Raw genomic sequence first — 22256 nt, forward strand, 5'->3', positions numbered from 1 at the left:
GTGCAGCCATGGGCAGCAGGCCAGGCTTGAGTTAGGAGATCTGGGGGTGTGCCCCCAGAAGCAGCCCCAGTTGTTGGGTCTTCTTGGTGAAGTCACTGACTGTTACCTTTTACCCACCTGAGTTTTCCTTTCTGCCAGCCAAGGACCTGTGCCATTCTAGGATGGAGATGGGAGGACCAGCCAGCACCACTTTTCCTACAGCTGCTCTCTGAACAAAAATCTAGACTTCTAGAGCAGGGCCTCCCCAGCCAGGATGGAGTCTGGCTTTTCTGAGTATCAACTAGGCCCCACAGCTTAGGGGTTACTACAGTAACAATAGAGGGGAGCTCTCTCTAATTACCCTGAAGCAGCACAAACACCTGGTGTTTGGAAACTGCTTATGAGGCCAAAAGGAAGAGAGCTGTTGACCAGGGAGGACCCATGGTCCCTGCCTGGGATCCATCCTGTGTGTCCCTAGAAGGTAAGAAAATGGTTAAAGGGAGCCCCTGGGATCAACCAATCTCCTAACCCTGGCCATATTCCCTAATCAGGCCCAGCTTTGAATTTAGGAAGTCAGAGAAGGGGGAACTAAGAGGAGATGCAGACTTAAGAGGAAAATTAAGTCTGCTTGGCTCAAGGAAAGGGAAGTGGAATTCAAACTTCTCATGATTAAAAAGAGGCCTGTTCCTTATATTTGCAGGGCCCGGGGTAGGCGTGCTAATACCATGTATCTTAATATGTAAAAGTTGATTTCAAGTAATAACTGTTAAATAAAGTATCTCCTTCCTTCCACCTTTACACATAGACCTTTATGACAACCTGGATGACCGTGTTTGAATGTAGAATCCTCCAGTATCTCGATTCTGGAATATGATGGCTCAGTCCAATCTTTGTACCACTTGGAAACTGCCAACCCTCAGGAGTTCCTTGATCAGTTTGCCTTTGGCATAAATAGACCAAGGAAAAGGCCTGCTCAGGCCCAGGTAGATTTGAGCCCATTTGTGCAAGGGCTTCAGAAATCCTGAGTACCCAGAGTCTGGTCCAGAAAGGGGAGTGGGTACAAGCTCTAGCTGCCATGGCCCCTTGGTCCTATAGACTCCTTGCCCTGTAAGATGGGCTGTGGATGGATCTAAAGGTGGTAAAACAGTGATGCTGTTAATATAAAAATAAGAGCTAGTGTTTTGTTCACCTTTTGCAGTTTACAGGGAACTATGACATGATCAGAACCACGAGGTATGCATCATCATCATCCCCCTTTTACAGATGAAGACACTGAGTTTCAGAATGGTTAATGAGTTGCCCAAACTCATACGCACTTGAAACTCAGGCCCTGGTCCCTGATTCTAAGCCCTGTGTCTCAGGTCTCCACTATTTCAAGAATCAGGGCAGAGCCTGAGGGTCTTCAATAGTAAGAAACAAGAAAGGAAAATATCCTGACCTCACAATGAGTCAGGGCTAGCCATTAACATTAACTTATGTGGCACCAGCTGACCTGGCATATTTGGCATTTGACCTCCCCTGTTCCTTTTTCCCACAGCTTTGCAAGCATAAGGCAATCCATAGACAAATCTCTTCTGAAAGTTGACTGATAAAGCCAGGACAGACTTCTGCATTTTTAGCTCACAAAACGTTACTAGAAAATTACAGTCAACTCAGTTTCTGTTTCTAAAAGTTCTGCTGTTTGGTAATGGCTCATTTCCCTTTTTGAATCTCAGCAAAATGAAAACAATTAACACCACCTCAGCAGCTAATGAGCTCCAGAGAACAGGTATAAAGTGTGACCCCACTCCTGGCAGGAGGTGGCCCTGCACTCCCACCCTGCTGTTGTGCAGTTACAGGAGTGCCTGGGAGGGGGTGAGACCACAAATCCTCCCAACTTGCCATCTCCAAACTGTGAGCTGCGGCAGACTTGCTCCTCAGCCCTCACTTGCCCTCATCCCCTCCTTTATTCCTCGTACTCCTGTATATTTTTGGTATTGGGCCTCTGCTGAAGGGAGCAGGTGGGAAAGATGCAGCTGAGGAGTAAAGCCATTGGATGTCAACCTCGGGTGTTGATGAAAGTGAGTTTGGCACTTAAAATGGAAAGGTTCTGCCCCAGATCTGTGATCATCTTTAAGGAAGGTTGAATGAGTGTCCATGATGCATTAGATTCTTTAATGATTTTCCCGTCCTGAGCTCTCAACTGGAACAAGTGTGGGTCAGGCCCTCACTCTCCCAGGAACAGGTGTGGGCTCCTGACAACCCCTCCTGGGTCTTTGGCGGTCTGGCACAGGGTTCTCTCTTGACCAGCAGCAGCAGCACCACCTGGGAAACCAGTTTGAAATGGAAATTCCTGTTCCCCAACCCAGATCTATGGAATCAGGACCTCTGGGAGTGGGCCCAGAAATCTGCATGTAACCAAGTGCTCCAGGTGACTCTTAAGGACTACTGCTGCCATGCTTGTCAGGAGCTTGAATCCTAGAGTCACACAGACCAGGCTTTGCATCTCAGCTCTGCTACTTAGTAGTTGTATGTCCGAGTCTTAGTTTGGGCACCTAGAAAATGGGGATACTACCACTTCCTCATGGTGTGAGCAAGTGGACTAAGTCAGGTTACACATTAAGAAGCTTGGCACATGCTTGCCCCACCGAGCCCATTAAACAGTAGCTCTGTTTCTAACACAGTGCTCCAGAAGTTAGAGCCAATGGTGACTCTAGAGGTCGCCATGCAGATGTAATGGGCCAGCGGGCCAGGCCCATCCAATGTGGGACTCTTCTGACTCAGACTGAAAGCCACCTCTTGCATCCTACATCTGGTGGCTGATTGTCAGCACTTGACCAGGACTGAAACTGGCGGTGGATCTGGTTCATCCCCCAGTTTCTCTAAAGGGAATCCTCCCACCAGCAGTAGGAAATGGCCTCTGACAGCAGCGTGCAGTAGGAAATGGCCTCTATAACGTGTAGACTTCCTCCTTGCAGTCAGAGGCTCTGTAACTAAATTGTATAGTCTCCACCATTTTTCATATCTAGAAAATGGCAGAGATAACCCCTGACTCATCAATCTCACAGGGCAATGGAGAGGAGAAATAATACTTTAATGTGCACGAAGTCTCCAGTAAATGGCTTTACCCGAATGAACACACAATCTTCACAGCAAACCTGTGAGGTATGCACAGGGTTAATCCCACTTTACAGATGAGGAAACTGAGACATCAAGAGCTTAACAAACTTGCCCAAAGTCACTAATAAGAGATAAAATTAGGATTCGAAATCAGGCAGCCTGTCTCCAAATTCTTTGCTGTGTACATGGTTACCATGCAAATGGGACAGGTAACCTGGTACCCAAGGCTCTGGACCCTTCTTGGGACACCTCTGGTGGTCAGATGAAGAGGTGGTGCCTCTCCCTAGATGAAGTACACAAATTTCTGCCCATGATCTCAGGGCTCCACAACCCTCCCATTCCTCCATGGACTCCAGGTTAAGACTTATGTAGGGGTCTTAGAAGGTAAGAGACATTATAAATTCTGCCCTCAGAAAAACCCAAGGAACAGGACTGGGGCAAAAGCAGCTGGGAGAGAATGTGTCAGATAAGTTTGCCTCTTTCCATCTAGACAAAGTGTGCGAGAAGTGGGCTGGGCACGTGGAGCTATTTGCAGAGTAGGAGGAGCTTCCTGGGCTCAGCCTGAAGGATCTGCTGGTCAGCCTGGGGCCAGCTGACCTGGAGTGGCCCATCGCAGTCCTAGGGGCAGATTTGTTTAAGTCAGGGATGGGAGGTGTGCAGAGTTGAAAGTATCATGTACCCTAGAAAAGTCTTGTTTTAATCCTGATGCAATAATGTAAGTTGGAAACTTTAGAATATCTCCATGGAGATGTGACTCCACCCATTTCAGATGGGTCTTGATTAGTTTACCGGAATCTTTTAAAAGAGGAAACATTTGGGAGAGAGCCAGAAGAGACAGAGCCTATAGAAATGACGGAAATCTCAGAATCTCAGAGAGAGGGCCGACAAAAACTTCAAAGCAGAGCTGACAGATGCTGACATTTGGAGAACAGAGACAGATGTTTGGAGATGCTTGGAGTCCAGCAGACATCACCATGAGATGTTAAGCAAGCCAGAACCTGGACAGAGCCAAGGGAAGCCAAGAGATGAAATCCAGCCCCTGAGAAGCAAAGTGAGGAACCCCTACATGGACAGAGGCTGAAAGCAACGAAGCCCAGGAGCAAGAGACCAGCAAGGAAGCAGCGGGCCTTCCCAGATGACAAAGGTGTTCCAGATGCATCAGCCTTTCTTGAATTAAGGTATCTTTTCCTGGATGCCTTAGTTTGGACATTTCTATAGACTTAGAACTGTAAACTTGTAACTTATTAAATTCCCTTTATAAAAGCCCTTCCAGCTCTGGTATTTCAAATTCCAGCAGCTTGCAAACTAACACAGGAGGTGTGGCTGGTTCTCGGGTTGCCATTACTCTCCTAGCCTGGTAAGGTGGTCCCCGTTCATGGTCCTCTGCTTGCTGGAGGGGGTGGGCCCCAGGAAATCTCCAACTTTCACTGGGAGGCCTGAGGCCTCTGACCTGTCAAGCCCACACAATGGGGCTCTCTAGCCTGTGACATGCTCTGTACTTTGTGCCCTGGGCTTAGTGAGCCTTATGATACAAGTGCCTATAAAATCTGCAGTCTTGACCCCACATTAAACTACAAAGGCAGGTGGGTAAGTTAGTCCATCCTCTGCCCTCTCCCCCTCCCCATCACCGCCATCCCAGACAGTCATGGGGCCCAGACCTCAAAGTTTAAATTGGAAGCGTCTTTTTCAGTCTTCTAAAGCTAGAGGGTAGAGAGTAAAGAAGACTGGCTTTGGAGCCTCACACCCCTGGTCTGATTTCCAACTTGGCCTCTTATTGACTTCACCCCTCTCTTTGTCTCAGTTTCCTGTTGGTGAAATGGGATGGTAGGCCCACCTGGCAGGGCTGTCATGCACAGCGTGGCCACAGTAGGCACTCAGGAATCGGCCGCTCCCTTTAGTGTGATGCAGTACACACCCTCCTAACATGCTGCAGGGGGTACACAGCCAGGCCAGAGACTGGCAGAGCCTTGCTTAGAATCAGTCTCAGATATTGCATGCCAGTGTGGAAGCAAACACTCCATCCAACGAGTGGCCTTCCAAGGTTAAAGGCCTCAAAATCCACCTGGGGATAACAAGGCAGAAGTGTCATCACATCTGCAAGCAATACCTTTCCAGCTACCTCCATTAAAAGGCAGGTAAGTGAGAGAAGGAAAGGAAAGCATTTGTTACTTTACAGACAGACCTAGTGGCCACTGCTGGAATCTCTATAGAACTATTTACTTAAGGGACTTAAAGTATGCCCTCTCAATCCCATTTCACTGGTTCTGTGTCCTACAGCAGGCAGAGGAGCAGGAACCAATTCCTGTCTTCTGATTCAGCCCTCAGTCAACTCATCTTCTCTTTACTTCCCCCCACTGCTTTTTTTTTTTTTTTTTTTTGCTTTTTCTTTTTGTAATCACTGAATGAGCAGCAAGATCAATCCGCATTCCTGGGGAAGCCCCTTCTCCAAGCACACTCTGTCAGCCCTGACCTTGGGCAGCCCCCTTGAAGGAGATGTGGCTTTGAGGGGGGAGTAGAGAGTTGGGTAAGGGAGGGGCCAGGCAGCTGAGTGTGTGGTCTGGGCTGAGAGGCAAGCCCAGAATCCAGCGAGGAAGGGAAGGGAGGGTGATGGGTTAGTGCTAACTGTGGAGGCTCAGATAGGCCCGAAACGTTTGCAGCGTGTTCTGGTGCTGGCACTGATGAGACACCAGGCATGATTCTAATGCTTCATGTGCATTCAGTCTGTCACATATGCATTCACGCCTATTGTTTAGATGAGTGAGGGAAGGTGGAACTTAAACTTAACCCATGGTCATGCACTTAGGGAATGATGAGCCAGGGTTCAAATGCAGGCAGTCATAGCCCCAGAGCCCAGGCTCTCGTACCCACCCATTTTACATCAAAATCGGTTTCCAAAGAGCACCCACGAACATGGCCACATGCTTATGACAGGGGCAGGACAGGTGTTGCTTGTCCTTTTCACCGGTTGAGCCTCAGATAAGAAAGTGAAGTGGCTTGCCCAAAGGTCAAAGTGAGGGATTGCGCTTGGCCTGGGATCCCCAGTTCCTGCCCAGCGCACCCTGCCCCGGAGCAGGCAAGTCTGGGCAAGGAGACCCACAAAGGGGCATCAGACAACAAGGGTCAGAATCAGAGGTGATGGCAGAGAGAGCAAGGGGCCTGGGCCAGGTAAGGGGGTCAGACTGTGCCCTGGTACACAGGGTATGACCTGTCATAGGAAAGGACGCTGGCATCACAGCAGACTCTGCCAGGCTCCAGCAAAAAGAGTAAGAAAAGAATTTATCGAGGACCTACAGTAAGCAAAGCACTTTTACATACAAAACTGGAACTCATTTAATCCATACAACATCCCCTGAGAGGACTCCATTTTGAAGCAGAGAAAAGGGGGTTCTAGCAAGACCCAGCCGAGGTGGTCCACCTAGAAGAAGACAAGAGGCAGAGATCAAACCTTGGTGGGGCGACTGAAGCCTGCGTCTGTCTACTCCTCACCCTGCGTTGCTGCCTGGGGCTCCCCTACCTCCCCATTAAGGGCAGGACCTTTTCCCTGTGGGTGCGCCAGGCCCTCCCCAGGCAGGGCCTAAGGGCCAGTGGGCTGGAGCCTGCTGTGGGGGCAGAGAGCATGGCCATCTTTGCTGCTCTCCTTTGGAGTCCGTCCCACTGCAGCCTGGGGTTGGGCCAAGGCAGCCCTCCCACCACCCAAGAAGCTGAACCTGTGCCCCTGAGTCGTCCTGCTACAAAAGCAGGGAACCCTGCAGCTCTTGCCTGTGTGGGCTGGGGGATGGGCATGACTGCATGTGGTGGGCTGGCTCATGGGCCCAGCACGTGGTCATGACTCTGGGACTGATTTTCATCCCTACTTTACAGATTAGGAAAAGAGACTCACACAGCCGGGACCTGCTGGGGCTGGGGCCCCCAAACCGGTGTCCTGTGTCCCACAACCCTGCTGTCCCAAGACAGATCTGGTAGCAGGAAGTTGTGCTGGGACGACCTCAGCAGCAGAGGCTGGTGTGGGAAGGGAGAGGATGGTGGGACCAGGAGAGGCAGGGGCTGGGTTACTGGACTGGACAGGGGGCCGGACCTGGCAGCAGCTCCAGACCCCCTGCTCAGCAAGCAATGGTGAAAGCTGGCCTGCTCTGGGCCCAGGGCCGTGCCACACAGGCAGGGCCAGTGCCGAGATCCTGGGAAGGACTTCTATTTGGCACCAAACCCCAGCCAGGCCACGGAGTGAGAATTAGGGGCGACAGGTGCCAAGAACCAAGGAGGGAGTCAGGGAGGGCTCAGCCAGGTTAGCAAGAGGACAGTGTGGACAAGGTTTCTGAGTTAAGCAGACCTAGGTTTGATTCCTGTCTCAGCCACTTTGTAGCTGAGTGAGCTTGGATAAGTGACTTAACCTCTCTGAGCCTCATAATTGTCACTTGCAGAAGGGGGAGCAGTTGTGAAGCACCTGGCTCTGGGCAGCATGGTGGGGTGGGGGTGGGGTGTCTTGGAGCCTGGGGCTGGGATCATGGGGCTACTCTCAGCCTCCACCTGTTGCTGAGGCTGAAACTCCTGATGGGAACTTGTCCAGCCAGGGCTGGACTGGGAACTGTCAGAGGGAAAAACTGGGGCTGTCAATGGTAAAATAGATACTAGGTGCTCTCACTCAGCAAGCCTGCAAAGCCGAAATAAGTACACGGATTTAAGCTCAACTGGAATAAAATATCTCAAACTGCATGTTGCCTCCACCCTCTCTCTTCTACCTGGAGTTCTCTGTAAAAGCATTTACTCAACTTAGAAGTCCAGGTCCTGCAGTGACCTCCCCCCACATCACGTCCCCCTGGGGTACTGGATGGAAGACAGTAGAGTGAATGAAGAGCCTTTGATGGAAACACCTGCCCCAGGTTCATGGCCCCTAATGGCCCCATGTGTGTAGGAAGAAGTAGGTGGAAGTACCTGCCACCTACTAGTTGAAGAGTCACCTCGTTGGCTTTCTCTGTTGACTAAAATTAGGAAAATAAAAATGTATATTGTATGGTCTGGGAATATATAACGACAAGCATCAAAAACTGCCAGAGAACCATTACACAAAAGCAACTTCTTGGGGACGGCCCCAAGACCGCCCTGACTGAAAAAGCCCCTCCCTTTTAGCAAGTTTTGTTCCCCTGCAAAGTGTGTGAGCTGGTTTCACAAGGCTGTTGGAACCCTGGGGACTTGAGACCCAGAGCAGCCAAACCCTGTGAGCTGCTATCACAGCAATGGTGGGGGGCGGGGGCGGGCAAGGACACCTCAACTCCAGCGTCCGCCCCTCTGCCTCTCTGGGAGAGAAGGATCCTTTGTGAAACAGCCACCAAGGCAAGTAACAGGAGAATTGGGCAAAGCCTGGCCAATCCTCCCACCAGCCAAGCACAGAGCAAAGCTCCAGCCCCTCCCAGCTTCTCTGCATCCACTGCACTTGGCACTAATTTTGACCACAGTCACCTCATCAGCTCCCTTGGTCCTCAATCATCACCAGCCAATTTCAAATCATTTAAGTAGCAGGATACCTCCTGCCATCCTTCTGAAAGCTATGCCCCTTCAACAGAGCATGCAGCAGCCCCTGCTACTCCTTCTCCATCAGCCCATAAGGTTACCCCCATCTCTGAGCTCAGAGGCTGCTGTTTTACTTTAAAACACACTGCAGCCCATTTCTAAAACACCTGAGGTTGAGATGAGTCACCAATATGACAGATGCCACAAGTAGCACAAAGGGAAATTTCAGACTCCTGAAAGGGGAGGGTAGACCTTTTTTTTTTTAGGTATCAACTTTATGAAAACCTTTCAAGGGTGTCCTCTTCAATCTCTGGCCAAAGAGAGGGAGTGTGTACCAGACTGAGACGGCGCAGAATATAAGCTGCTGCCACTGGGTGGATTACTGGCTGCTTCCTGGTTTAATCAGCTGAGGAGGAGAGCACACTTCAGGGATGGAGAGGGCTGATTTATGGCTCTTGGGGTTGCTGTTTTTTGGGACGAGCTCTGTTCTTGCTGCGGGACTCCTGAGAAAGAACTCGTGGTCTGATCTAGTTCCCATCCCTCTCGGCTTCCCAAGGAACAGCTCTGCAGGAGGCTGCAAGAAACCTGAAAGACTGGATGACTACTGATGTCAGGCAATCGCAAGTGTGTGGGTTTACAGACTCCCTGGGCAAGGTAACAACAGCACCTGGGGGGTGCCTTTTGAAGTGATGGCATCAGATACACAATTACACCCAAACAAACCAGAACGAGTCAATGCTAATTCCACCGACCAAAGCTTCAGAGCTTCATGGATGTCAATAAAAAATAGGCCTCTGGAGGTGACCTCAGGCTGGATATCTTCCCCTGCCCCCTCCTGTCCACTCTGCACCTTCTCCACCTTCAGTCCAGTCCACAGGGGAGCACGGAGGAGCTGGAAGGGAGGGAAGAAGACAGGGGGTTCCTCCTGCCCCCCAAAGTCACACCCAGAACTCCAAGGATCTTGAAAAACAATCTCCCTCACCCTGTCAGGCCTGGGGTGGAGGGACCGTACTGCCATTCTGGGATGTGACACACAACCTCGTGAGTTTCCTACATCCTCTTTTAAATTATCCTCAAATGAGCATTTGAGTAGGCTTCTATTTCCTGCCACGACACTGACTAATACAGACACAAAGCTTCATAAGGCTTTGATTAAATACCAAAGTATTTATTACAGTCTTGAACCCATGGCCTTGACATGTTATAAACATGAACGTAAACGACCCCGCCCTGGCCCGGGACATAGGTCACTTTAAGGAGCCCTGCCGGAAAACCCAGGCCCGGCCCTCTCGGTCCCGACACAGGGGGGGCATCTGGAGCCCGAGTTTACGGGATGAGGAATTTCCTGGAAGGCCTGTCTGACTGGGTCTTCCAGGCTGGTTGGTGGGTGATCTCAGAATGCAGGATCTGCGCAGGCTGGGCCCTTGGGCCCAAGAGATGGGCCATCCCAGGCCCCACCCACCACCCCATTCTAGGGAGACTCCTCAGGGGAGGGAGGGCCAAGCATTCTGTCACATCAGGCTGCTGGACGGCGCGTACAAGGCTGGGGAATGCAGAGAACCCGTGGTTGGTCTTTGGAACTAGTGACAATTCGGAGGTCAAACAGTGCCAATGCCTTTTAGAAGAGCCAAACCCAGCACCCAGCTCTGAAAAAGAGCAGAATGTTCCATCAGCTATGAAAGTGAAGCACCCACCGTGTCACTGTTATAACTGCGTCCTTTTTGGTCTTTTTCAGGTGTCTCAGGAAGGATGTGTTCAAGTATCTGGGATGTCACCACCTCACCCACAGAGATGGCTCATCAGTTCTCTGGGGCAGGGGTGAGGCGTGAGCATGCTGTGCCCTCTGTACCGAGTGAAACTGCAGCCCCGTCGTCCCCACCAACTAAGCCCCCGGTGCTTCCTCCCTGCCTTGCAGCGGCTCCAGGGGCTGACATGACCCTGACATCCTCCTCGCTGCCCTCCTAGATGAGGTGCATGAGCAGGGCGGAGCAGGCTGAGCCGAGGGTCAAGCCCAGGCACAGGTAAAAGGACATCACCACGCCTGTGGCCTCGGCCAGCTCCCGGGACACGATCTTGGGCCCATACATGAGAGCCAGGGTGCTGAGGTAGCCGTTGCTGAGCCCCAGCAGGGCGGTGAAGAGTATGGGGTAGGCGTCCGAGTCAAAGACCACCGTCCTCACGTGCATGCGGGGCTGGTAATTGCAGAACACGAAAAGGGGGACGAAGACGGTCCGGAGGAGCGTGAGCCCCGGGAGCAGCTTGCTTTTGGGCCCAGGCACTTGGAGCCACGTGGTCATCTGCCGGCCGCACAGGTCGGCGAAGTTGTACAGCAGGAAGGTGGTGAGGGGGACAAAGAACTTGGTGGCCCAGGGCGAGCCCGAGGCCTTGCTGAGGGACTCGATGTTGGCAGAGACGGCGGGGAAGATGAGGCTGGAGACGAAGAAGAGGTAGACGATGCAGAAGCCCAGGCCGGCGGTCTTCTTCAGGATGGGGCGCAGGGGGGGCAGGTGGGAGCCGCTGGACGTGGGGGACACCGAGGAGGTGCTGGGGGAGTCCTGGGGCTGCTCCTCTTCACTGGAGACGAGGTGGGCTGGCCGAGCAGGCCTCAGGTAGTACCTGTGGAGAGGAGAGATGGCACCTGGTCAGAGGGTCAGCCAGAAAGCTGGGCCGCTCGGGATTACTGGGGGTGGGGCAGGGGTACAGGGGGCGGACCCCAGAGTTAGCACCGCCAGGCTGGGCGCTCGAGGCAGAAACTTTAGGTCCAGCATGTCAAGCCAAAGCCCCACTGGCCATCAGCCCCGGGACCCCCTGAGATATCCCAGGCTGTGGGCACTGCCTGGCAGTGCCAGGCTGAAAGGTCAGACTCTGGCCAGGTCTGCAGTCATGAGTAGGCACAGAGGAAATCACTGTAGGATTCCTTGTGGTTCACATGTTTCTGTTTTGTTTCAGAGGAGAGAGGCAGAGATAAAACAGCATTGAAAGATGCAACTTTTTTTTTTTAACACGCTTGAAGCAGGGAACCCAAACAATATAATAGAGAAATGACAGAGGAGAAAGAGAACTCTCCACTCCCACCTCCGACCTCTCTCCTTAGAGGAACATTTAGGTTAGCTCTAGTTTTTCACTAATACCAATAATGTTACAAATGAATATCCCTATATCTAAATCCTTGTACACTTACACTAGTATTTCTAGAAGAGGGATTGCTGGATTAAAAGGTTGTATATTTAATAGTACCAATTTCTCTTACATTCCCTCCCCCCTCACCTAAAGTATCTCACTTTGTCAATCTCTAGAAGAGCATTTGTTTATTTTCCTTAAAATAATAAAAACAAAAACACCTGACCACAATCTACAATTACTGCATGCATTAGTTTATCCATTTGTCATCTGTCTCTTTCAATGGAAGGCAGCTCCCTGGGGCAACGGCCACTTTGGGTCGTTCCCATTTAAATCCACCAGCACAGAGTAGCCCTTCAAAACATATTTGTTTAAAGAATTGATAAATAAATACTCTTTAAAAGAGCCTTACCCCTGCCCCCAACCCCATATCCTTAACACGGAATATTATCAATTTTATCAAGCTTGGGTCACTTAGCTTTGCTGTGTGACCTTGCCCGAGTCACACAACCTTTCTGGGCCTCATGTGTCTGAACAGGCATTGGCTGCTGTATTAATGTAGTCAAGCAGAAGGGCTTGAGGTGGAGGGAGGTAACAGTAGCTTGGTGATAATGGGTTCTGGTCTCACCCTTGCCCCATGTGTGACCTTGGGCAGCTGCTCCTCTCTCTGGGCCTTATTTTCCTTCTCTGTACAATGGAGAGATCTGCAGCTGTGATCTTTTGAGTTTAGGAGGAACTTATCTAGAGGTCCCTGCCAGTCCTCCTATCTTAAGAGCTATGAATAGCAAGAAAGGCAGTTGGGGGCAGGGGGTGGGGGTTGGGGAATTACACTTCCCTGTGAAGCTGCTGAGCAGGGCATTAGCTGCCTTGTTTCATATCGCTATCCAAGGAAAGGAACATTCTTTTTCCTTTACTCAGCACCAGGTTCTTGCCTTAAATATGTTCTGGTCAAAGATCTGCTTCGTAAATTCTCCCAAATCTTCCTGCCAAGTCTCTCCCTCGGCCTCCAGGCTCTGCCACAGCATATGGCAACACCCAACACTGCCCGAGGCTCAGTCCTTCCCAGGTGGGATGGGGCGGCCCAGCTGAATGCTCCCGGGTGCTGGGGGCACGTAGCCTTCCCTTTTAAGTGAGACTCAGGCCAAGCAGCCCTAGAAACACAGCTCTACAAGCTCCACCCTCAAACAAATTTCTGTCAAACCCAGATGTCTTGACCAAAATTTTTATCAGCAAAGAAACTCCCTCAGGACTCATCGCCCCGGGTGTCCTCTGTCTCATCTGTTTAGCTGGGAAGGACTTTGAACTGCCCAAGCCAGGCTGGAAACTAGAGGGACCGACCAGCCCAGTGCCTGAGACTGCCCAGGTGTGACCCCCCAAATCCTCGTCTCGGGCAACCTGGGGTGGTTGGCCGCTCTGTCGGAGCAAACACACCTAAAGCACTCTGAAACAGTGCAGGGGGACACCGTGGAAGGAATTCTCTGTCCCTCTGGGACTCAAAAATAATCTGATAAGCAATGACAAGGTGCCAGGCAGTGTCCAGGGTGCTGGGGAGACAGTGACCCAGCCTGCCCGACCCCAGGAATCACATGGATGTGGGCATGGAGGCTGGAAGGGGCAGGGGTGGGCACACCCAGGAGTGGGAGGCCATTTTGAGTAGCTCAGTCCCCTTGTGCTCCTGAAGCCACAGAGGCCAGCTGAAATGATGGACCATCCCACAGCTGGGAAAGAAGCCGGCCGGGTGGAACTGGCAGGTAATGGGGTGACCCCCTGGCAGGGATGGGAGCCATGGGCCAGGGCTTCCCCGGCACCATGGGAACAGGACAGCTCTGGGCAGAGACCAGGACTCAAATCCCGGCTGCGATTCACCAGGTGAGTGTGACCTGGGGCAGGTGTACTAACTGCCCTCAGCCTCAGCTTCCTCATCTGTAAAGCAGGAAAATACAATATCTGCACAAACTTACCATAAATACCAAATGAATACATTTATATATAGAAACTTCCCAGCTCCGTGCCACCACGCAAAGTAGATGTCTGGTGGGAAAGGAAAGAGTCAGGGCAGGAGCCACCCTCAGCCCTGCCAGCGGCTGCATGACCACGGGCAGATCACTCTGCCTTCTCCCTGCCTCAGTTTCCTCACCTGTAAAATGGGGATAAGAATCCTTGCCTTTCCTTACATCACAGGGTTGTTTTGAGGATCAAATAAAAGAATGGATATGAATATGCTTTGAAAAGAATGAAACATGAGCAAAGTCAAGGGGCTATCTTTTTCTTAAAAAGCAGCAGCAGACAAGAAAGAATAGGGAGGAATTAGAGAGAACGCAGAGACCTAAGGCAAGAAAAGAGGACCGCAGGGTGGAAAGAAAGCCCAAGAAGCCAAGGCTAAAAGCCCAAGTTTGGAGCTGGGTTCGAATCCTGCTTTTGCTGCCTGCTGGCTGTGAGACCCAGGCAAGGGATTGAAGTTCTCCGAATCCCCATTCTCATTTGTAAATGGGAGTAATAATCATAATAATAGTGTACCCTAAGAGGCACAGGGTTGTATGAGGATTAAATGAGACTTGACACAGGCCTGGAGCAGAAGAGGTGCTCTGCCAATGGCGGCTATCTGTGATTCATTATTTTTCTTCAGGTTCCACTCCCACTGCCTGCCTGCCTTGCCCTGAAACATACAGCCTCCCATTGCTCGGTTGTGCGGCACAGAGCGGCCTCTTCCCATTCACTGGCGGAGCCTATGTAACTGACCCCCTACCAGAAGGCAGGCGCAGCTCACAGCAGCGAGGATAGAGCAGTAAATAAAACTCAGATGCATTTCTGCCCTCCCAGGGCGCATACTCCAGCAGGGAGACAGGCAACATACAGGAAAACAAACGTGTAACCTAATCAGGTGACATAAGGGTGCAAATGTATAATACATAATATAAACTATAACTGCACACAAAATAAAATGGACAGAACAAGAGGCCCCCACTTCACCTGGCGTATTCCAGCTGGGGCAGCAGGAGGTAGAGGCCGAAGCAGAGTGCGAGGATGGCGTCCGCCGTCAGAAAGAAGGCCAGGGCGCTGCTGGTCACGTCGCTGGACACCGCCAGGTCCACAAGCGAGGCCACGGCGCTGATGGTCCCCCCCATAGCTCCACCTGCAGAGGCCAGAGGACACTGCAGAGATGGACAGGGGGTGGGGGAGGGAGGGGGAGAACGGACTGGGCCCATCTTCCCTGCGCCCCAGGCGCTGTCCCCCTTGGGATGCTGGAGTTTAATGGAATCAAAATAAAAATTCCCTCGGCTGAGAAAAATGTAGTTCGCATGGTATTCTGAAGCCTTGGCAGGCATGGAGGGGTTCTGCAGCCCAGCTGTGTGCTTGGAGTTGAAGAATGTGTCGTTTCGAGGGTCTGAAGCTTCTCTCTGATGCCTGTTGAGAGGATGCTGCCCAAGCCAGCAAATAGTCCCACCGCTCTGCTTCCTGGTTCCATCTCTGACCCTTAACCCCCTCATCTCTCTTTACTGCCTTTCAGGTAGGGTCTGAAATCTTCAATTCAGAAGCTGGAAATCTCAGAGAGCTCTGGACTTCCTCTCTCTGCCCTCCATCCAAACCGCCCTCCAATCAAACTGGCAAAGCAGCTCAGGGAATTTCCCAACGTGGGTTCTCCTGCAGCCTCTGAGGCTATCATATCCGGGGAAGTCCTTGCTGGGCACAAAACCCCTGCACGTCTCCCACCCATGAGCTCACAGAACTTAGCTCTGTATCCTGAGCATCCGGGGCACCCTACACTGGAGGCATGCACACACGCCCCCCCCCCCCCCCCCCCACGTACCAGTGTCCCAGCACACCGGATGTTCCATCATGCCAAGGTCCCCTATACACATCACACTTGTGACCACGGGGAGCCACGCCCTCTCACCAAACCTCAGAGGAGAGGCAGCACAGGTCCAGGAGCCCCACAGATTACCTCTGACCTTGACTGTCACTTACTAGCTATGCCCTGGGGGCTAACATGACTCCTCGAAGCTACAGGTTGCTTGGCTGTAAAATGGACACAATGACAGCTGCCTTCTATTGAAGCTGCTTTGAGAATGAGGTGAGTACAGTCGGCTTTCAACAAATGCCAGTTCCCTTCCTTTGCACAACTGCACAATAGCTTCTGGGAGGCAGGATGTGTGCCTTCCTTTTCTTCTAGAACCTTCACAGCCACTGGCAGTCACGTCGTGCTGGCCAAGAGTCAGAGGGCCTGAGTGTACCTACGGTGTGGACTGTGCGGTGACAAGTGTGGGCAGAGCATTTAACTCCTCTCTACCTCAGTTTATTTGCCTGGAAAGTGGGGCTAATATTGGTCCAATCCATCCCGTGAGACGGTAGTGAAGTAGGAATGGGACAATGACTGGAAAAAGCACTGAATACATGGGCAGGGCTATTATTGTCAATATAGCAAGTGCCCAGTAAATATGTTGGATCGATGGGCTGAATAAATGAATTTGCCCATTGAAGAGCATCAGGATATCAGTGCTCAAGGAGGTGAGGGGGCTAACCGCAAACGGCAAACAAGGCAACAGCAGACTGCTGTGCTATGCTCATCATTCTCCACCAGGGACCATTTTCCTGCCATTCTCACACAGAGCGGAAGGGGGAGGGGGACGGCTCAGGCCCCCACAGCAGCCCAGACCCCTGCTTCATCCCACTCTGCTGGGCATTTCCCTCTAGGAAATAACTCATGGCCCTGAAGGACAATCCTTTACCCTCCAACCTTCCCAACATAAACTCTTGTTAGCCTGGCTGAGGCCAGAGGCTGGCATTTGAGGGGAAAGTGAAGATAAAAATTAGCATAGTGATCATCAAAAGCCTCGACTCTAGAACTAGTGTGCATGAGTCTAATCTGTCTAGCTGTGTGACCCTGGGTAAGTGGCTTAACCTGTCTTTGCCTTTGTGTCCTCATCTGGAAAATGAAGACGCTAGTAAGACCAACCTCTTAGGGCCGTTATGTAGATTGAAAGGGTTATTACACGTCAAGTGCTCAGAACAGCCCTTGGCACAGAGAACTGCCATATAAATCCTCTCTGACTCCCAATTAGTATCTGGCTATTTCTGTCCTTCTTACATCAAAGCAGTCAGAACAGGGTAAACCCTTTGCCGAAAGGGTGCCCACATCTAAGAAGCTGTAATCCCCAGCGGGGTGTGTTGTAGAAACAGAGGTGAAACTCATGAAGACTGCCACCCCAAGGAAGACTATCTTAACATCACCCGGTTGGTTTTCCTCTCCCTCTTTCCAACTTGCAGAGAATTTACAATATTATCATCAACAACAACCCAGGCCTCCGGGGCCTCATCCTTCTTGACTCCCTACTTTTATCTCATCAGTTATGGAAATACATGCAAATGAGGGTTTAGAAAAAACACTAGTACCAAACAAATGAGTTGTTCCTCAGATGCCAGCACATGCAGAATTCACAGACCATCGGCTCCTTTGGACAAAAACAATCAGGACTGGCTGGTGAGGGGCTACCCTGACCTGGGAGGTCGAACTTTTGCAGCTGATGGTGTCACACAGCAATGACAGTGGCTTAGGGCCAAGGGTAATTAACACTGAAGGGTGAGTACTAAATTATCCCATGCCAAAAAACAATGAACTTTCTGGAAAACTCACAGGAGACTTCCCTTCTCTAGAAGATACTCAGGAGGTCAGATGGACCTGAAGGGCAGCTTCCCAACATAAGTGGCATTGGGCCACTGGCTCCTGGAGAAACGGCCAGGCTGAAGTTATATTTAAAAATACGTCCACCGGGTGCACGGGTAGTTCAGTGGTTAGAATGTCTGCCTTTCGTGTGGGAGACCCAGGTTCGATTCCCAGACCACGCACCGTCCCCCCCAAAAAAATACGTCCATCAGCAGAATGGTGGGAGATGATGGAGTAAGAACCACTTTCTGAGACCAGAGGTGACAGAAGGGATTAAATCCAATGTCTGGCTACTGTGACCCTGGCTGAGAGACACCCTTCTGGAAGCACTGCTAGTGGCACACTGACTGCTCTCAGGAACCTTAGCGAGAGGTCCAAGTTTTGTGTATTTGCGTCTTTGTTTTAAAGGCCCAGGGGTTTCCCAGGATAGAGCCGAAGCCTAACCCTATACATCAAAGGTGGCAAACAGATTTGAGTTCACATTACATTCTGATCAACTGACAGCAATGGCCTGAAGGACGGCGCTGAGAAGATTCAGAGGCTCGGGAGGAAAGACTCCGATCTACGAGAGGAGCCCGGCACCTGCATGGGAGTGGGAGGTATGTGCCATCCCTGCCATACATGCTACCTGGCATTATTCATCAATGGGCGCAAAACATTCTTCGTGAAAGCTTTTTCAAGCAGGCAGATGTTTAAAGCACTACACAAGAGGGACATGCAGAGATGCAGAGCAGAGTAGCTGAGCCTCCAGTCTTGGTCTCCTGATAAAACACAGGTTCCCACGGACCAAGCTCCTTTTTCTCTTATTAGATCATCTGGTTGAGAAACATGTGCTTCTCCAGCTTAGAGAATAAATCTGCCAAGGTCTAGACAACGGGCTTAGCACGGCAAATAAAAAACTCCAGCTAGAGGGGATGGCCCAAACCATGCATCAGCACTCCCACACAAGCCAGAGGTCATGGGGCGGGGGGAGCGGGGAGGACGCCGTCAGCTCACGAGTATGGGGTCTTAGTCATCTCTGAATCCCCAGCACATAGGAGGTCTTCTACAAAACCAGAAAGGAAGAGGAGACAGAAAGAAGGAAGGAAAAGAGAAAAAAGGGACGGAAAGTAAGGAAAAAGAAAAACAGAGGAAAGGAGAGAGGAAAAGGGAAAGGGGGAAAGAGAGGAAAGGAGGAAGGAAAGAAAAGAATCCTCAGTTCAGGAATTGCATCTTGCAGACAGATTGTATTTACTAAACATGATTGCAAGTACGTCTCCCCTCCCACAGATTCTTCTTCCAATATGACGTGCATGTCTCCCACTGAAACAGGTGAGCCTGTGTTCTCTCCCCTTGAATCCAGGTGTTCTGTGACCATGGTGGAAATGACCCTAGAAGGTTTCTGTGAGCTGCTTACTTTTGGAACCCAGAGACCATGTCATGAGGAAGCTCAAGCAGCCACAGTGAGGTCCCCAGGGAGCAGAACCCAAGCCTCTAGCTCCAGCCTCAGCCCTGGCTGAGCTTGCAGTCAACAGGTGGCACTAACACACCTGCTAAGCCATCAAGATCTCCCAAAAATGGATCCTCCAGACCCCAGATGATGCCACCTGAAGCAGTGCTGAACTGTCCCCACTAAGTCCTGCCCAACCCACAGATTCCTGAGCAAAATAAATGCAGGTGGCTGTTGACAGTCATTGTGCTGGTTTGCTGTCATGTAACCCAGAAAAGCCATGTTCTTTTAGTCGAATCTTGAGAGGGCAGAACTATTGTTGGATGGGACCTTTTGATTAGGTTGTTTCCATGGAGATGGGACTCCGCCCATTCATGGTGGGTCTATATCGGCTCACTGGAGTCCTTTAAGAAAGAGACGTTTTGGAGAGGACACAGACGCGTGGAGGTGCAGACAGAAATGCTGCCAGGAGATGCCACAAGGAGCTGAGAGGGCTGTTTGAAACCAGAAGCCGGGAGAGAAGGACAGCAGATGTCACCATGTGCCTTCCCAGCTGACAAGAGGTGTCCCAAATGCCAGTGGCCTTCCCTCTGAGTCAAGGTATCTTTCTCTGGATGCCTTATTTTGGACATTTTCAGGGCCTTAGAACTGAAAATTGTAAGTTAATAAATCCCGTTTATAAAAGCCAATCCATTTCTGGTATATTGCATTCCGGCAGCTTCAGCAAACCGAAACAGTCTCTAAGTTTTGGGTAGTTTGCCACACAACAATAAATAATAGTCAACTCACAGATTTCCTTTTCTGGAAGGGCTGCTGCATGCTCACTGGGGACCTTCCCACAACCCCTTGGTGGACTGACCTGTGAGCTGTCTGGACTCCAGCTCTCACCTAATATCAGGGCCTGGGAATTCCTCATAGGGAAGGAGCCGGTCATGCCGAAGATGCTGCTGCTGAAGACGATGGAGGTGCCGCTGAGGACTGCCATGCTGCCCAGGGTGACGGCGAAGAAACTGTGGTTCCAGGAGGAGGTGTCCACCTTCACCAACAAGGTCATCCCCACAAAGACGGCCAGCATGATGGCCAGGGAGGCGAGGACACGGACGTGGACTGGCACCCTGGGGTGAGGATGTTAGAGGTGGTCAGCGGCCCCCTAGGTCCTCCCTATGTGGGCCGGGGCTTGTGGCCCTGGGTTAGCTCTGGTTTCAGCTACTGCGTCTGTACACTGGGAAGGAGACTGGACCTGCTTCCCAGGGTGGGTGAAAGGAGCTGATACACGCACCTTGCAGAGGGCAGTGCTTGGCCCCAGGTAAGTGCTCAGCAAATACTGCTTCTTGCAATCTTGCTGGGAGGTTTGAGGGCAGTGCATGAGGGCTTTTGAGGCCAGCTCTCTGCTCCTCTGGCCACAGGGCTGAGCTCCACTGGCTTCACCTTAATGTTTTAGATGGGTTTCCTTCCTCTGAAACTTAGCAGTGGGGTGGGAGTGGGGGCGGGAAGAAGGAGAACACGCCATCCTCACCCTCATCATATGAGCAAACATTCACATTGGACATTTTTGCACCAGGCACTCTTCTGTAGTTTTCTATATACTACCTTGCTTAAGTTTCACCCCTGCCGTATGAGATGCATGCTTTTCCCTATTCCGCTTTTACAGATAAGGAAACTGAGGCTCAGATAAGTTAGGAAACCTGCTCAAGATCCCCCAGCTGTGGATCCCAGAGGTCTGCTGCAGTCTGTACTCCGAGAATGACAATCTCCCACCCCCCTAGATACAGGAAATAAGGGTGGGGCAAAGGCACCACAGGACAGGGGCCAGGCAGGACACCCCTGTGATTTCAGGTTGTCTTGGGCAGAAGCTGATGCCAAGTTTAGTGCACCCCAGGACCAGGGACCCTCCCCAGATCCCCAACACCACGATCACATGTAAACCGTACACCCCTCCCGGCGCCCAGCCTACCCGGACCAGACACTGCCCTAGGAGAGAAAAGGGGAGCAGAGCCTCTCTGAAAAACTACCCATTTTTATCCTAGAGAGAGAAAACAGCTTTTAATGGGGCTGTCTAAATCATCAAATTAGACTAAGCTTTAAACTACATTGGATGTTCGGTTAGTTTTCCTGCTAACCAGTGAGTGGGAGCTGGGAGAAAAGCCAGGTTAGGTACATACAAATTAAAAAACTAAAATAAATGAAAGACAAACTTGAAAGGTAGAATATATATATATATGTGGGTTTGTCTGTGTGCATAAATAGGTGTGAAATGTTAAGAAAGAAAAGGAATAAAGGATTTTTTCAAAGTGCTTTTATGGCCCTTGGGTTGATTTGAGTTTCCCTCTGATCCTTGGCTGGCAGAAGCACAGCTGTCAGGGAGGGGAGGAAGCCCAAGGAAGGTAAGGGAGAGCACAAGGCTGCAGAGGGAGCCGGGAGGAGCTGCCGAGTGTGTGACCCCGCCCACCTCTAGCGTAGCAGCGCTGCTGACTCCCGTGGAGCACCTACTGTGTGCCGAGAGTGCTGGGCGCCCGGAACGTTAGACGCACAAACACACCAGAAACAGGCCGTTCCCTGCAGCGTGCCGATGCTCTGCGGCAGAGCCACGGGACGTCATGGGGCACATCCAAGGGGCACAACCCCCCACTGAGGATCATAACAGGTGTTTGAAGGTAAAATCCAAGCTGGCCCGTGGCTGCGAATGGGAGGTGCGTCTGCACGTATGTGCAGCCGTGCTGTCAGTGACAGTGTGGCATGCTGGGCGGAACGCAGCTGGCCCCGGCTGTGGTGGCGACTGAAAGCAGAGGGGCGCTAGGAGGTGTGGCTGTGGAGGTACAGGGAGCCGGCCCTGTAGGGCCAAGCCCACCTGTATGCCTCAGGCGGGGATCCGACCGTGCGGTGTGGAGGGGACCTGATGTCTTATTCAGCTTCTATCTTCCTGAAGACCTCTACTTCCTCCTGGCCACACTGTCCCGGGGTGGCTGTCGGCCACATCGCCCACACTGGCCCAGTCTGGTGGCTGTAGTGTCCCATGCCGCTGGCCACCGTGGCTGGGTTAGGGAGCAGCACATGATCTAAACAGGGCCAAGCCACGTCCCCCCACGCCTGAGACACGGAGGTTGGCAGAGGGCCATCCGCCTTGGCCATGGTGGGTGTGGGCTGCTGGCTGCCAGCTCACACCCAGGTGGGGAACAAGTGCATATGAAACAAAGCCAAGCAGAGACACGCAGAGCCCTGAGACGGTGCCGGAGACAGAGAGCCCTCGTGGACACTGCTGATGCCTGAGGACAGGCCCAACTTTGAATTTTATAGTTGAGGAATGAATACATCCCTTTGGTGTCTTATTTGTTACCAAGAGGGTCAGCTAATGCAAAGAGGGACATGAGGGTTTGAAGCTGGGAACGGCCAGGTCAGAAACTCTGCAGTGATCTGTCATTCCCCTGCCCTGTGCTCCCCCTCTGCCCACTTCTGCACACACTG

At 51.5% G+C, this 22256-nt stretch overlaps 1 protein-coding gene across 2 annotated transcripts in view; it reads right to left on the bottom strand.

The window, feature by feature from the left end:
• Positions 1-9730: 9730 nt before the first annotated feature.
• SLC29A3 (solute carrier family 29 member 3) overlaps positions 9731-22256 on the bottom strand; it is a 42521-nt gene continuing 29995 nt past the window's right edge. For both annotated transcript variants that reach the window (XM_077125007.1, XM_077125006.1), the window contains exons 4-6: positions 19683-19909; positions 14674-14836; positions 9731-11199 (exon numbers count right to left, since the gene is read on the bottom strand). In XM_077125007.1, coding sequence (XP_076981122.1) covers positions 10545-11199; positions 14674-14836; positions 19683-19909 — 1045 coding nt within the window. In that variant the 3' untranslated portion in view covers positions 9731-10544. The remainder of the gene's footprint in view (positions 11200-14673; positions 14837-19682; positions 19910-22256) is intronic.

The sequence above is a fragment of the Tamandua tetradactyla genome, chromosome 13 (genome assembly GCF_023851605.1).
Source record: "Tamandua tetradactyla isolate mTamTet1 chromosome 13, mTamTet1.pri, whole genome shotgun sequence".
Lineage (NCBI taxonomy): Eukaryota > Metazoa > Chordata > Mammalia > Pilosa > Myrmecophagidae > Tamandua > Tamandua tetradactyla.